A 15,426-nucleotide genomic window follows, 5' to 3' on the forward strand; every position below is an offset into this window, starting at 1 on the left:
ACAGGACTACCTGGGAAGCTGCAGGCAGTTCAGGCTCTCTTTGGTGAGGAGCATGTCATGGAGTGAATCCTCTTGGATCACATTTCTGGGCACATGAAGGAGAAGAAGGTGATAGGGAACAGTCAGCATGGATTTACTCAGGGTAAACTGTGCCTCACCAACATGACTGACTTCTATGATTAAATAACTGTATCTGTGGCTGGAGAAGAGTAAATGACTTTTTTCTGGACTTTAGCAAGGTGTTTAACACTGTCTCCCACAATGTTCTTGTATGCAAGTTAGAACCTTACTGTGTAGAAGGATAGACAACCAGATGGGTAGAAAGCTGCTTGGATGATGAGGCTCAGAGGGCAGTGGTGAATGGGTAGTACTCTTCCTGGAGACCAGGGAGAAGTGGAGCACCACTGATCTCTCCACGAACCTGCCCTGTTTATCATCTTTATTAGTGGCACGGAGGAGGCAACACTCACCATGCTTGTAGATTGCCCCAGAATGGAAGGGGAAGACCAGGCATATGCTTGAGGGCTGCCATTCAGAAGGGACCTAGACAGGCAGGAGGAATAAGCTTCAGAGACCTCACTAAATTCAGCGAGCAGAAACGCCAAGTCTTGCACCTGGGATAGACCAACACCCCACGGTGTTACAAGCTGGGGCCTGAGCGCCTGGGGAGTGGCTCTGTGGAAAAGGACCTGAGGGTCTTGGTGGACAGGAGGCAAAATATGAGCCAGAATCATTCCTTGGCAGCAAAGAAGGCCAAAAAGCACTTTGGGCTGTGTGACCAGGAGCATAGCCAGGAGGTGGAGGGAAATGATGATCCCCCTCTAGTCAGTATTCATTAGACCACGTCTACAATGCTGCATCCAGTTTGGGTCCCCAGAAGAAGAAAGAGGTTGGTAACTGGAAGTGAGTTTGGCAGAGGGCCCTCAAGATAGCTTTCCCTATAGGTGCTGGTTTGTGTTTTGTGTTTTTTCCTTTTTTTTTTTTTGACACAGAGGAACTTCATTCCAGAAGGCCCTTGAGAAACTTGGGTGATTTGGACAACAGACACCTCATGAAGATTTACAAGAGAAGTGTCAAGTCCTGTGAGTAGGGAGGAATAACTGTGCCCATGAGGAGAGGTTGGGGGACCTGGGCTTCTTTAGCCTGCTGAAGTGGAGGTGAAGGACAGGAGAGTAGGAGCCTGTCAGTGCTTGAAGGGTGGTTTCACAGATAATGGAGCTTTTCTTGGTAGTGGGAAGCAGCATGAGAAGGGAAAACAGCCACAAACAGCAGCTTGTGAGGTTCAGATGTAACATTAGGAAAAGGGAATGTCACTTGAAGGATAGTGCTGTGGTGCTACAGGTCACCCAGAGGGAGTCTGATCATCCCCTGGCTTTGTTTTTCAAGGAAAACCAAGTGAGGACAGAGAGACATGAGTGGGGATAGGGAGATCCATGAGTGAGAGCAAGGTGGGGAAGCAGGTTGGGTGTCTGCAGTCTGCAGGGAAACAGACATAGGTGTGGGACAGCGTAGGACAGCCTGTGGTGGAGACAGCCATGGGCATTGCCAAGGCTGAAAGATGCCAACAAAAATGAGTTCTTTGTCCTCTTGACTATGACTGTTATCCCTGCCACTGAGGCCCTCAAGAAGATCCTTCCTCAAAGCACTGTGACCTTGCTGCCTTCTTGTCCCCGGGGACTCAGGAGGTGCTGTATCATTGTCCTGCACTCGGCATTGCACACCCCCACCCGCACACTGAGCCCAGGAAGAGCCCTGAGCAAAGTGTGAGGGAAAGGATCACCCTACCCAGGGGCTGGGTGTCAGTGCCTGGCCATTCTGCTTGACAAAACTCATCCAGGTTTACTTGGCATCAGAGCCACCTGCACATTGCCTTTGCCTACTTGCAATAACTGCCTCCAACTTTCTGCTCTCATCAGCCCCTGGGGAGCCTTCTTTGGTAACAGCCCTCAGAGGGACCCATTACAACTCCAAGAAACTTTGGGATTTACTTCTGACTTTAACTTCTTGAGTAGTTTGTTTAATGTCCTCTCAGTATCTAAGGTTCGTGGACTCAGCACCAAATACACTCAAGAAGCCATTAAATGCCAAAAGCCCTAACCAGGCATGTCACTCTCCATAAATTTCTTCAGTTCTTCAGTTCTTGTGTGGCTAATTGGAGAGGATTCAGGGGTGTATTTACAAGAAGAAGATTTCAATGAACAGCTGAGAAAGAAAGGATTTCTCCTTTTTAAGCTTCCTTTATTTTTCAGCTTACAGAATAAGGGATATCCACATTCTCCAATTCATAGTGACCCAGAGGGTCTCTACCATAATGAAGTCTGAACATGCAGGAAAAGCAGCATTTTCAATATGAGACCTTTAAGGACAACCTTCCTCCTCACCTCCCCAACCCTGCCATTTCTCTCATCAGCCACTGGGGACTCACATGACTCTTGTTAAAACCTAACTTTTTTCCACTTGAGTCTGGAGCTGAATGTTACAGCTCCTATGCACCAATTCCCACCTGCTTTCCTTAGAGAACTAGCTGCAGACACAGGAGGGTTTTTCTTAATTGCAAACAAGCAAAAATAGAATATGATACAGTTTAATCAAAAGTCAAATACACTCCTCAACTGTATGTTAAGTCCAAGCTGCCTCCAGTGAGGGCCACTTTCCACAAGGAATAACCTTCCTTGAACTGTTTCTGACTGTTAGATAGGAATGGATAGACAGAAACACAACTAAGAAGTTGTCTAAGGAGACCATCAGACTCCTGAAAGACGAGGCAAGCTTCAGACTCCCTGAAGCTCAGAGCAGCAACTGGAGAGTTGAGAGGTATCTGATGGATAAAGAGCAAGCGGAGGAGGAAGACTGGAAAATTACAGAAAGTTTTCCAGATAGTCTGATATAAAGGAAACTTGATAAATGATCACTTTAATGAGAACAGATGAAAATATGTGAAAGGTTAGTGAGATTACATCCACAGCATAATAGACAGAGCAGTGGCAATGCAAAGCCAGGGGCAGGTCACTATTTCTCCTGAGATTCATACCCTTCCTGAAATTTTCCATTATTTTTTCATGGGAAAATGTTGACATTTTATTAAAAATATTCCACCATTTCAGCTGAGGAAAAGGTGCTCCTATTTTTCCTTTAAATGTTGAAAATGGTTCTTCACCTTTTCAGGCAGAGTTCAGGTGTCTAACCACAACTGAACTTACTGGACTTTCAAAAGACCAGTAATATTTCTGTTACAATCAGGCCTGCATCACTAAAAAAGATATTTCTGTGTCTCGCACAGAGTCCAGTGGCCCAAAACCACTCACGGCCCAGGGCTGTCCATGCCACTCCTCACCCTCTGTACAGAACAAGTGGCACTCACCAGAGACAGGAGTGACCACAAAACCCACATCCGAGCCCTGTGCCCGTTGGTGGCCTATCAGGTTCTCAGGCAGACAGGACCTTACAACTCCTTACCGCAGACAGGAATCAAGTGCTGGCCTAGCAGTTTCACCCATAGAAGTGACCTCACAGCCACTTTCCCACCCATGCGCCTGCTCCTGGTCCAGAGGCAGAAGAGACCTCACTTTCACCCTTATGGTCATGGGCCTCCTACTCTCCTATGAGCTCCTGAGAAACAACTAATCTCATAAAAATGTCCCCAGCCATCAGCTTCCTGGTGGCCTATCAGCTGATCAGACACAACTGACCTCATAATCACCCACCAAGCCAATGGAACTGCTGCTGGTCTTTCACCTGCCCTTATGGAAATGACCTCAGCATGGTCTTGGCTTCCATCCAGTCAGGTATTCATGCAGCAATGACCTCACAATCATCACCTGAGCCATGGGCCTGCTGCTGGCCTATCAGAGGCTGAGACAGAGGTGACCTCACAGTCACCATCCAAGCCATGTAACTGTTTCTGGCCTATCAGCTACTCAGTTCTGAATGACCTCACAATCAGCATCCTAGCTCTGTGCTGCTTGGAGGCCTATCAGGTCCTCAGGCAGAAGTGACCTCACAAACAATTGCCCCAAGCATTAGCAAAGTGCTGGCTTATCAGCTGCTCAGATAGAGGTGACCTTACAATCATCTACCAAGCCCACACACCTGCTGATGGCCTTTCCTCTTCTCTGATGGACAAGGCTTGTGTTTTTGCTTGGGAGGTCACTTCTGACCCAGCCTCTGATAGGCTAGCAGCAGCCTCATGGCTGGGGCATGGGCATGTGAGGTCACTCCTGCCTTAGCAGCTCATAGACCAGCAGCAGGCACAGGGCTTGGATGATGATGGTGAGGTCAGTTATATGTGCTCAGCTGAACGCGGGGGTTGAGTTAGTTAGCATCCTGGCTGGAGATCCTGGCAAGAATTTCAGAAACTGCAGGCCTCCAACAACCTAGTGACACATTGCAAAATGTGCTCAGCTGAGGTGGACACCTGAACTGTCAGGCTAGAAATGACTCCCTTAGAGAAGAGAGGAGCATGTGGGAAGGTGAGGACCATAATACTGAAGGGTCTTGCAGAGTTATTTGCATAAAACCACTTCAACTTTGCAAGCTGATTCTCAGCTATGACCCTTCATGTATTCCCTGCCAGTTTACAGGAAAGTGCTTGAGCATCAGGCGATGATTCTCAGGGTCCAAAAGCAATGTTGTGATTTGCTTCATTTTCAGCACAAAAAAATAAGCTCTGAGCCCTTGAAACATCACTCACTGTAGTATGTGCATCTGCGAGAAGTGGTTGCAAGAGGCCAATTATTTTCTGAAGAAATGCTTTGTCTTTGGAAGTTCTCTTTATTTGCCCATTTTGAAAGGTAATGACTGTGGCACTGCTGCTCGAAAGAGGACCTCCGAGCGCTTCATCATGGCAAGACCTTTTCCTTGTTAACTATGCCAGAGAAAAAAGTCCCACCATGTCAAAGCTGCTCTCTGAGGCCTCCTCCTGGAAGTCAGCCCTGGATGTCTTGTTTCAGGGCCTGGGGCAGTGTGTGGTCTGCAGGTTGCAGCAGAGATCCCCAAGGAAGGGAGACCTTTGGCGGGAAGAGATTAGGACCCCCTCACACACACCCTTAATTCACTGGATTGGGGGGTTACTTAGATGGTTAATTAAGAGCAAAGAGTTTCTAGGATACTGCCATGTTAGAAGAAAAGAGATTCCGCAACAATTATGTTTATTGGTAGTACCCCCCCCCCCCAATAAGACTTTATTAGCAGGAGATAGGGGCAGCTACTATGCCTCTAGTCTAAGAAAACTTGGGATTGACACATCTCAGAAGTGTTATCTTCAAGAAACTCCTCCAAGGAAGCCTTTCTGAAAGATGACCTCTTCTAATCCAAATACTCTAAGCTGCATATTTGTGTGTATTTCACAAGAGATCTGGGATATCTTATGTCTTTGGTTAAACATGGGACAGGAAAGCCCAAATCAAATAAGGGATGGAATTCATGGAGAATATATATATTAAAAAAAAGAAGAAAGAAAGAAAGAAAAAGAAAAGACAAAGTGTTCTGTAAACATTAAAATGTATTCCACTTTTCTTTGTATTTCCCAGTACCTGTGAATTACCTTTGATATTAGCTTCCATGGGTTTTCTTTCTCAGATAGATAGCCTATATTTCAACTGCAGAAGATGGTGCTTCTGAGCCGTTGTTTTTATGCTTTCCAATTTTAGTTGTATAAAGTTACCATTAAACAGAAATGCATGGGGTTTTTTTGCTTCATACACTGTCATTCTAAAAGTGGTACACACTCACATTGACTCTGGTTCAGTATACCATAATAATCACAGATGTTGCTTTTCCATTTTTCATTTCTTTTCATCCAAAAGGGTGTATTTGATATTATAAAGTGCATTTATGAATACTTGGGAAAAGACCCATCTGTTTCCTTTCTGAAGTATATCTGAAAAATTAGAAGTGGTGAATGAATATGTGGGATGGCAATATCTGGGACCCCAATGAACTCCCCAGGTCGGAGTCAGACACTGATCATGAGGGGGAGGCAGCTGCCCGGCCGGTGGCAGAGCAGCGGATCACCGGACCAAATGCAGCCAGTTTGAAGGGACCACAACTCCTGGTGATTTTAAAGCCCTAGAGCTGCAGGATACGCAGGGATGCTACAGGCAGCAGCCTGGTTCAGGGCCACCCGCTCATGGCAGATAATGCCAAAGGCTGCGATGGCCCCTGGGTTGTTCGCCCACTTCTGATCAAAAGGCTGCGGCCTCCCAGGGCTCCCGTCATGTGCGCGTGCGTCCCCTGGCGCAGACTCGCCCAGGCCCCGGGGCAGAGCGGGGCCCTGTGGCAGCAGCGCCCCGGCAGCACCGTTTCCCCGCTGACGCTCCCCTGCAGCACAACTCCCACAGCCCAGGGCCAGCCCGGCGCCGCTCCCCCTCGCTCCCCACCCTCCGCCCCGGCCTCGGCCCCGGCCCCGGCCCCGGCCCCGGTCCCGGCCGGCAGCAGCCGCCGCAGGCTCCGCGCACACGAGCACACGCCGGGCCGCAGCGTCGCTCCGGGCTCCCTGCGCAGCAGCCGCCAACACCCGCCGCTGCCGCAGCTGCTTCTCCGCGGCCTTGAGAGCGGCGCCGTGGCGGGGCAGCGTCTCCCAGCGTGGGGCCACCCGGAGCCTCGAGCCGCAGCGCCGGGAGCTGCCGCGCCAGGGCCGAGGGCCGAGGGCTGAGGGCTGCGGGCTGGGCAGAGCGAGCGGCTGTGCACGCGGGGGCAGCCGGAGGCACCGCGGCCTGGTGTGTGCGAGCAGCTGCTGGGGAAGGCCTGGCCCGGCCTGGGCCGCCTCCGGCCCCGCGGGAGCCCCCCGGCTCTTGCGGCCCTTGTGCTGGCGGCCCCGCGGCTCGGTGCTGGCTGCGGTGGCCGTTTGTCAGCACTGTCCTGGCAGCGAGGGGAGGGTGCGGGCGGAGCCGGGCTTGTGGCGGCTCCAGGCTGGAGGTGACAGCAGGCATGGTGCTGCCCGTGGGCAGAGCGGGGTGAAGGCACTTTCTGAGCTTCCTTGCAGACCTGCTGGTCTCTCCGTGGGCTTCGGCGTCTCCGGCTCTTGCCCAGGCTTGGCAGCTCCTTTCCCTCCCCCCCACGCCAGCAGCAGGGATCTGGAAGCAGAGGCTCACGAAGCTCCTGCCTTTGGTGTCGTCCCTGGCTGGAGCTTCCTGCTGAGAAGCCCCTCGGGAAGTGTCGTGGGGGCGAGCGGGAGCTGTGAGCAGCCCTGCCCCACGCAGCCCCTCTGCATGGGGAATGACCCTGCCTTGCCGGGGCCGCTCCTTCCCCCAGAGCTTCCACAGCCCATGTTCACCCTGTTTGTAGTTACCCCTGGATGTCGGCAGGAGAAGGCTGGGTTGTGCTTTGTGTGTGCTGGGAGACCAATGCTAGCGAGTTGTGACTGAAGGATCAGCATGAAATGTGCCTCTGGCTAAAAGCTGGACTGGAGCACACAGGTGTTTTTTGCTGCTTTGAGCTTTCCCTTCTGAAATACCAGCATGAGCTGAATGAGAATGTATTCGTCTTCCCTTTGCTGTTCCTTCTTTTATCTTTTTTTTTTCTCTTCCCACTTATGCTTTCTGAATCTTGGCATGCTGCTGAAGCAAAGGAAAGAAACTGGTTTGTGTGTGTGTGTTGGGGAGGGTGTTTAAAAGGTGCAGAGAGCAGGTATTTAAACTCAGGGAACCCTGCTAAAAGTTACAGACTTTCTGCTTTCCTCTTATGTTAAAAAGCAGGAAATTGATAGGAAGAAGAGAAAAGAAACTTTTACCTTAAATAAAAGTCAGTAGGTTGCATATTAATTGTAATTAATTAATGGTATTAACTCCATTCCCCCACCCTTCAAGCTCAAGGGCTTAATTTCATTCTGGCTGTCCCAGGGGCACGGTGGGAAAGGGCCGAGTCAAGGGGCTGCAGCCTGGCTCTTCAGTGCAGCCACAGGGCAGGGAGCTGGGGGTAGTAAATGAGCGTGGGGAGAAACAAGCCCATCTCATGAACCTCAGCACCTGAGTTCAGCTTTTTTTTTTCAGGTTAAGGATTGGTGTCACATCAAGCTGAGGGGGGCGTAAAGCCATGCTGCAGCAGCGCACGGTCCATCGGCTCCAGTCCTGCTCTTAGCCCATGACAGTCCTTGCAGTTTTGTGGTGAGAGGGATTTCTGACTGAAAACGAGCCCCATGAGTAGGAAGAGGATCACAGGAGAGGGGAGCACCTGCTTCCCCAGGTGGCCTGGGGTTACAGCAGCTGGAGAAGCTCCTGAAGCCGAGCCCGCAGCGAGGGATCAATGCTGCAGGTTGTCACACTTCATTTGGAAGGCAACTGTTCCCATCTGCCAGCCTGATGGTCAACCAGCTGGTCAAGCTGGTGAGGAGAGCCTTAAATTGTGAGTGACTCACAATTGTGAGTGACTCATTGTGCTGGCCTGGGATGGCAAGGAAAAGGTGCAGGGTGATGTGGAGAAAAGAAACCCTGAAGGAGCCCAACACAGAGTATGCAGGCAAGTAAGAAAGTGCTTAGAGAGTAAATATGGGGAAAACTCTCACACCTTTTCTGGGAAATCAGCACAATGCGGCACCTCTCTCAAATACCTGTACAGTAATGCACGTAGCCTGGGGGACAAACAGGAGGACTTGGGAGTCCATGTGCAGTTACAGGCCTGCCCCCCTCATTGGCATCATGGAGATGTGGCTCAGATGCCTGGAGCACTGCGATGGATGCATACAGGCTCCTTAGGAAGGCCCAGCTGGGAAGGCAAGGCAGGGCAGTTGTCCTTTCTGTGAGAAAGCAGCAGGGAGGCAGGGAGCTCAGCCTAGGGACGGACAATGAGGCATTCGAGAGTGTATGGGTGAGGATTAGCAGGCAGACCAACAGGGGTGGCCTTGTAGTGGATGTCTGCTATGGAGCGCCTGAAGAAGGGCAGCCTCTGCAAGGCCCAGGGAGCACAGAGCTGGGGAGAGGAAAATTCAGCCCGCTCCCCAGATACCTATTCCTAGCCAGGCTCAGAAGCTCAGACCAGAGGCTTTCAGGCAACGATGTGGCGGTCACCGTGGGGGCCCCCATATTACAATGTGTTGGTGGTGACCATGGGGACACCTATCACAATGCCTTGGTGGTCTCCATGTCATTGCCTCCACAGTCTCTACCTACTTGGAGGCTTTCATTGCATTTCTCCTGGATAAATTCAAGCACTTCACTGAATTGTGTCTTTTCCTCAGTGCAGCCCTGGCTGTACCCCATGTGGAAGGGGAAAGTCCATTCAGGCAAAGATGTGCTCAGCAAAGTGGGCTGTGTAGCTCAGCAGGGCTCTTAATCCAGCCCTGGGGATGTCCTCCTGACTTTGCCTTCAGCTTGATATCAGTGATCCAAAGAGCCTTTTAGCCCCTGTGGGAGATACCTAAACAGGCTGGAAAATGAGGATGGGCAGAGCCAGCCCTGACCCACAGGCAGCACTCTGGGCTCACAAGCGCCGAGGAAGGAGAAATCTGCCCAGCCCAGGTACTGTGGGAGATGCGTGAAGGCCACCTCTGCCAGTAGCAGGGCCCAGCGAGCTCTGGGGGTCTTCAAAGGATGGAAATGCCAGTTTTCTTTTAGCTTGGCAGACTGCAGGGTATAAAGTGTCATTTCAGGGTATTTTGCATTTCCTCAGAGAGGTTTAGGGTGAGTGAACAACCACCTTGCAAAGTGGCTGAGCTTTCTCAGTTTTACTCGGGATGGCTTTTCCTCTAAACTGCTGTGGTTTGAGATTTATTAGGGCTTTTTCTCTCCAGGATTTCCATGGGGGATTTAGGGGTTGCACAGTGTGTACAAGGGCACTGTGATGTGGGTGGCATAGTGCCCACAAGGGAATAAAGATTGGTGGGGTCCATGGAGACTGTATCTCTGCCCTGGGCAGTCCCCCGGGGTCCCCACACTGAGGAGAGCTGCTCAGCCTGGAGGGAGCAGCTCCCCTCCATGCCAGGGCAGCAGGGAGCTCTGGCAGCACTTTGCTGCTGCTCAGACCACAGCCCCAGCAATTCCTGCTGCAGCGCTGCCAGGCAGCTGTGCACAGCACTGCCAGAAAACATGTGGATTTGGGGAAAAGCTTTCTGCAGCTTCCCAAAGCTCAGATCAGCACCAGCACACAGCATGCTACTGCAAGCAAATGCAACCCCCTCTGAAGCCTCCCACACAGGGGCCTGTACTTCCTAGAGACATTAGAAGCTTTTTTTTCCCTAATTTGTAAAAACAGAGTTTCCTAACTTTAACTTAAAAACTGCTGTTATTAATGAGGACTGCCTCTATCCCCCTCTGCCAAAGCACTGCCAAAGAGATCTGAGCAACTCAGCCAGGCAGCTTCCCCTGCAGCCCCACTGTGTGAATAGGAGCAAGGCCAGTAGATCAAAGGAAGTGATTGCTCCCTGTGACTCAGTATTTGTTAGATCACATCTAGAGTACTGTGTTCAGCTTTGGGACCTCAATATAGAAAAGATGTCAACAAACTGGAGTGAGTTCAGTAGAGGGTCATGAAGATGCTCAGGGGGTTGCACTGATTACCTAGTGAGGACAGGTGAAGGAACAGGGTTTGTTCAGGCAGGAGAAGAGATGATTTTGGGGAGCAATAACAGATTTCTAATACCTATGATGAGGTCATAATGATGATAGAGCCGGGCTCTTCACTGTGGGGCAATGTGGGTCGATATGAGACAACAAGCAGAAGTTGAAAGAAGAGTGGTTTAGACTAGACAGTGGGAAAAAAATTGTTCACCATGAGGATAGTCAAGTATTGGAAGAAGTTGCCTGGAGAGGACGAGCAGTCTCTGTCCTTGGAGATTTTCAAGAACTGATGGGATAAAACCCTGAACAATGTGGTTTGATGTCAACCTGACCCTGCCTCAAGCAGGAGGTGGGACCAGAAATATCTAGACATCCCTTCCAACCTGAAATATCCTTTGATCCTATGATGTATGTGTCTAGGACCATTACTGATGATCCTAGGTATCTGAGAAAACTGAGGGAATGGGGAGATGTGGCATGGAGCTTCAAGGTTATTCCCAAAAGGCAGCTGAAGGCCAGAGACACACTACGAGAACCGGGCTGCATTGTCTTCTCGTGTACAGGAAAAGGACTGCCACACACCAGCACACCTGAAGGGATGTGGAGTGCACATCTCGAGCTCCAACGGGCAGACCTCTGTGATGGCACTAATAATGAAATGACTGTGCCCCTCATAAATAAACAGTCTGCCCATTGAGATAAATGTCTCTTGTCCTTAGAAGCTACAGCACAAATGTCTGCGTCCATGGAGCCATGCTCTTCTCCCCTTCCAGCAAGGGCAGAGGACAAGGAGATGGCATCTCATGATGCAAGTCCAACAGGACCAAGAGGAATCATGCCTGGTGGCACCCACTGGTGCCACAACAGGTGCAAAGGAGACCCCTGGGCACCTCCCAGGGACAAGAGATGGACCTGAATTGGGAGGACATATTGGTATCTCTGTTCCCTTCAGCCCCCAACATGTCAGGTCCCTGTGCCTCAGGGAGAGGTTTGGGAGCACAGAGCCTGGCACCCTGGGGGGACTCACCCCATGCCCAAGGGCAAGTCTCCATGGCTGGGAGGAAATGTCTGTGGCTCAGCCTCTTCCTCCCCACTGACCACCATGGGAGGCTGGAGGGACCAGCTCAGGCGATCAGAGCTCTCTAAACCTGAGAGAGTCAGTGAAAAGTCATCTGCAGGGAGGCGAGGGGAATCCCATTCATGGGATTTCTCCTGGCTTTGTGTCATGAGTTTGGAGGAGTCCTGGCAATTGCCCTGCCTCAGTTTCCTTTCCAAAGGGGCATGAATGAGGATTGAAATGACTGGGAGTTATGCATAAAGGCAGGCCTTGCTGGAGTTCTTTACAAAGTTTCCAGAGTTCAGAAGTTTCAGTCTCCTTTGAGAGCCAGTCATGCACGGCACACTGTCTGCAGTCCTTGGGGAGAACCGAGATGCAGGTCCATCTTCAGAGACTCATTAGTGCTATTAATTCCAAGACACTCTGGAGAGCCGGAGGCATTTGGGTGCTGCTGGAGACTCACTGCAGGAGATGCTGGGTGAAGATGGAAAAGGCAGGGCAAAGCCTGAGCCCTGGGCTGTGGTCTACAGAGAGTCCAGGGAAGGAAAGGATGCGGTGGGGAAGATGCAGAGGCTGAGATCCCAACCTTGGTCTTCATTCCCAGGTACCATCAGCACAGAGGTCATCCTTTCATGTTGAGGACTGCAGGTTGGTGCTCGATGTCCTGAGGTATGTCAGGGCACTGTTTATTTTGCTCTTGGGTGTTTGTGCAGTGGAAGTTTGTGAGTGAGACCAGAGTCTCAGTCCTGTCCTTTTCTGCATGTCTTCCCACCTCAGCTCCCTTTTTCCCCCAGACTCTCCTGAGTCCCTGGCACCACAGAGAAGAGATCCTGGGGAGGGGCTGGGGGTACTGACTTACAGCTGGGCTGCCAATTTATTGGAAACAACCCTGAGGCACTCACCCACCTCGACTGGAAGAAGTGTTTGGGCATGGTGTTTGGGGCTAAAAATGCATTGCTCGTCTCTTCACCAACCATTAAGGGCTTTTCCTCTCTCCCCCTTCCCATATTCTTATAGGATTTGGTCTCAGGCCCTCAGCTTTCTCACAGTCGACTCTCACTTATTTAGTGGGGAGGGTTGGGGACTTAAGTCATTCTGTGCTGATTCTGGAAGCCTCTTTCTGGCGCCCATCATTATGACCTCCGGGGAAAGCCTAGGAGATGGGTGAGAGTATGGGAAGCTCATCCGTCCCGAGAGCTCTCTTGACAGTACAGGCATCTCCTTGCACATCAACTCACTGAAAAGTCTAAAGGGAGAGGAAGGGAATAGCAAGGATGCAATTTTCTCTATCCCTATTTTTGTGAGAACTCGAGGAAGGGTACCAGAAGTCTGTGTGTCTCAGGCATGGACTTTCCCCAACCATGCAGTCAGGCATGTCCTGGCATTGCCCATGGCCCTGAACCTGCTCCTGTCCCCCCTCACCCCAGCACCCTGGCGACCCCCCTCGTAGTGCCCAGCAGTGCTGAGCAGGGAGCCCCATGAGCACAGCTGGCTATGCTGAGCTCCGGCTGCTGGGCTGGGGTGTGCAGGGAGGCAGCCCCTGAGCCCTCAGGAGCTGCTGCTCAGGAGGGAAAGAGGTCAGGCAAATTATCCTCCCTGCTCTTTCCTTTCCTTACTGCACAAAGCCCCTCTCATGTGGTCTGGCTCACTCACAGCTACTGTTTTCTCTTTCACATTTACTTTTTCCCTTCCTCCTCAACGTTTTTTCTCTGCAGTTTCATACATAATGTGGGTTCATGAGTTCTCTGTGCCAGTCCCACTACAAAGTCCCTTATTCATCTGAGCTAGTAGATCTTGACCTACCCTTTGCCAATGGAAGAAATTGGCCTGTCTCCTTAAAGTAAGTTCCCCTCCCCTCCCCTCCCCTCCCCTCCCCTCCCCCTCTCCTCCCCTCCCCCTCCCCCTCCCCCTTCCCCTCTCTGCCTTGCCCTTTTTCCTCTAGAGTTTGACACACAGTGCTTTCCAGCACTGCGATGGTGATCCAGAAGGATCTCTTTCCACACCCCATTTACTGGGTCCTACTGGAAAAAAAAAACAGGAATAGGAAAGGAGGCTGTGAAAATGCCAGCTAATGCACATTCTCTCTTTATCCCTTTCACAGTGAGCAAAAGAATATAGGTTTCATTTTTTGGTGCCAGCAATGTTCTTCCTGACTCTTCCTGAAAGTAAATGCCAAAATACGTATCATTTCCCACAGGTCCACGTTGTGGAAAGTGCAGAAAAAAAGACAAACAACATCATATGGATAAAGGAGAAGGGAACAACTGGACATTACCAAACAAGTTCCTCCTGCTGGGAATGGGGAATGGTGTCCCAACACTCCAAACACCACTCTTCCTCCTCTCGCTCTTGATCTACTTTGTGACTGTGGTTGGGAACAGCCTCATTGTTGTTCTTGTGGTGGCAGACCAGCATCTGCACACCCCCATGTACTTCTTCCTGGGCAATCTGTCCTCCTTGGAGACCTGCTACAGCTCCACCATCCTGCCTCGGCTGCTGGCCAGCCTCTTTACAGGGGAAAGGACCATCTCTGCTTCTGGCTGTATGGCTCAGCTCTATTTCTTTGGGTCTTTTGCAGCTACTGAGTGTTTCCTGCTGGCAGCCATGGCCTATGATCGGTACTTGGCCATATGCCAGCCCCTGCTCTATGCAAGCCTCATGAGCTGGAAGGTCTGTTTCCAGCTGGCAGCAGTATCTTGGCTAGGTGGTTTGGTGTTTTCTATAATAGTCACGGTCTTCTTATCAAGGTTAAAGTTCTGTGGCCCCAAGGCTATTGACCACTTTTTATGTGATTTTACCCCATTGCTGGAACTCTCCTGCAGTGACACCAGGGTGGTTAAAATAGTAACTTTCATCCTGTCTTTCTTGGATTTAATCTTCCCCTTCCTGTTCACGCTGGCCTCCTATATGTGCATCATAGCTGCCATCCTGAGGATCCCGTCCAGTGTGGGCAGGCAGAAGGCCTTCTCCACCTGCTCCTCTCACCTCACCATTGTCACTGTTTTCTATGGCACCCTCATCATTGTCTACCTGATGCCCAGAACAGCCCCTCTGAGGCAGCTCAGAAAAGTGTTCTCCTTTTTCTTCACTGTCCTCACGCCCCTGGTCAATCCCCTCATCTACAGCCTGCGGAACAGGGAGGTCAGAGAAGCCTTGAGGAGGGTGCTCAGGAGAGATTTGGGTGGCATCCAGAGCTCACGCTAGTCGACTGACATTGGGCGCAAATTCCTTCCAGCTCTTTTGCAAAGTCAAGCACTAGGTGCAGGGGACCTCTTTAGAAGTGCCTGGCATTGAGCCTGCTTGTTGAGTGACAAGGGGATGAAAGGGAAAGGTCATTGGAGAGAAATGTTGTTATTTAGAAGAGAAGGTTAAAAATGTCATCCATTAGCTTTTTCTTTGAGCATGGTGGTCTTACATGTGGTGAAGTGTCTAAGTCTTCTTTTTCTGGGAATTTAGAAGAAAGAAATTTGGGATGACATAGGAGTACCTTCTGTGGACAAGTGTGTGGGGGGATCTTTCTCATTGTGGGTCACTGGGATGGGAGCCCTCTCCCTCAGCCTTGCACATTTCCAGGGTAAAAGCTGGCATGTCAGCCTGCAGTGCATGTCCCCTTTCTCTGGAGTCCTGAGAAAAAATGTGCCCTTCTATATGGGGGTTCAGTTGGGTTAATCCCATCACACCTCTCTTCCCTCCTCTGGCCTGGCATGGCCTCAGGGACCAGCTAGGGATGCAGCAGCTGGGTGGTCTGGGTGAGGAGCTGTGCTTTCTCCTGCTGCAAGAGGAGGTGGAGAAGCTGGGGTGTGGCGGGGGAGGCAGTTTGTGTTGCTGAGGGATAAAAAAGAGGTGCGAGTGACACCTGGGTCTCCCTCCCCCACATCC

The 15,426-nt window shown here is 50.9% G+C and overlaps 1 protein-coding gene across 1 annotated transcript; it reads left to right on the forward strand.

Moving 5' to 3' along the window:
• The first annotated feature begins 13,788 nt into the window (after nucleotides 1-13,788).
• LOC136993788 (olfactory receptor 5AP2-like) lies at nucleotides 13,789-14,751 on the forward strand. The gene has a single exon (XM_067308735.1). The coding sequence runs from the start codon at nucleotides 13,789-13,791 to the stop codon at nucleotides 14,749-14,751; it is 963 nt and encodes a 320-aa protein (XP_067164836.1).
• Nucleotides 14,752-15,426: the final 675 nt, after the last annotated feature.

The sequence above is a fragment of the Apteryx mantelli genome, chromosome 20 (assembly GCF_036417845.1).
Source record: "Apteryx mantelli isolate bAptMan1 chromosome 20, bAptMan1.hap1, whole genome shotgun sequence".
In the NCBI taxonomy this organism is placed as follows: Eukaryota; Metazoa; Chordata; class Aves; order Apterygiformes; family Apterygidae; genus Apteryx; species Apteryx mantelli.

Coding starts and splice junctions, on each gene's coding strand:
- LOC136993788 (XM_067308735.1), top strand. CDS start 13,789: ATGGATAAAGGAGAAGGGAACAACTGGACATTACCAAACAAGTTCCTC.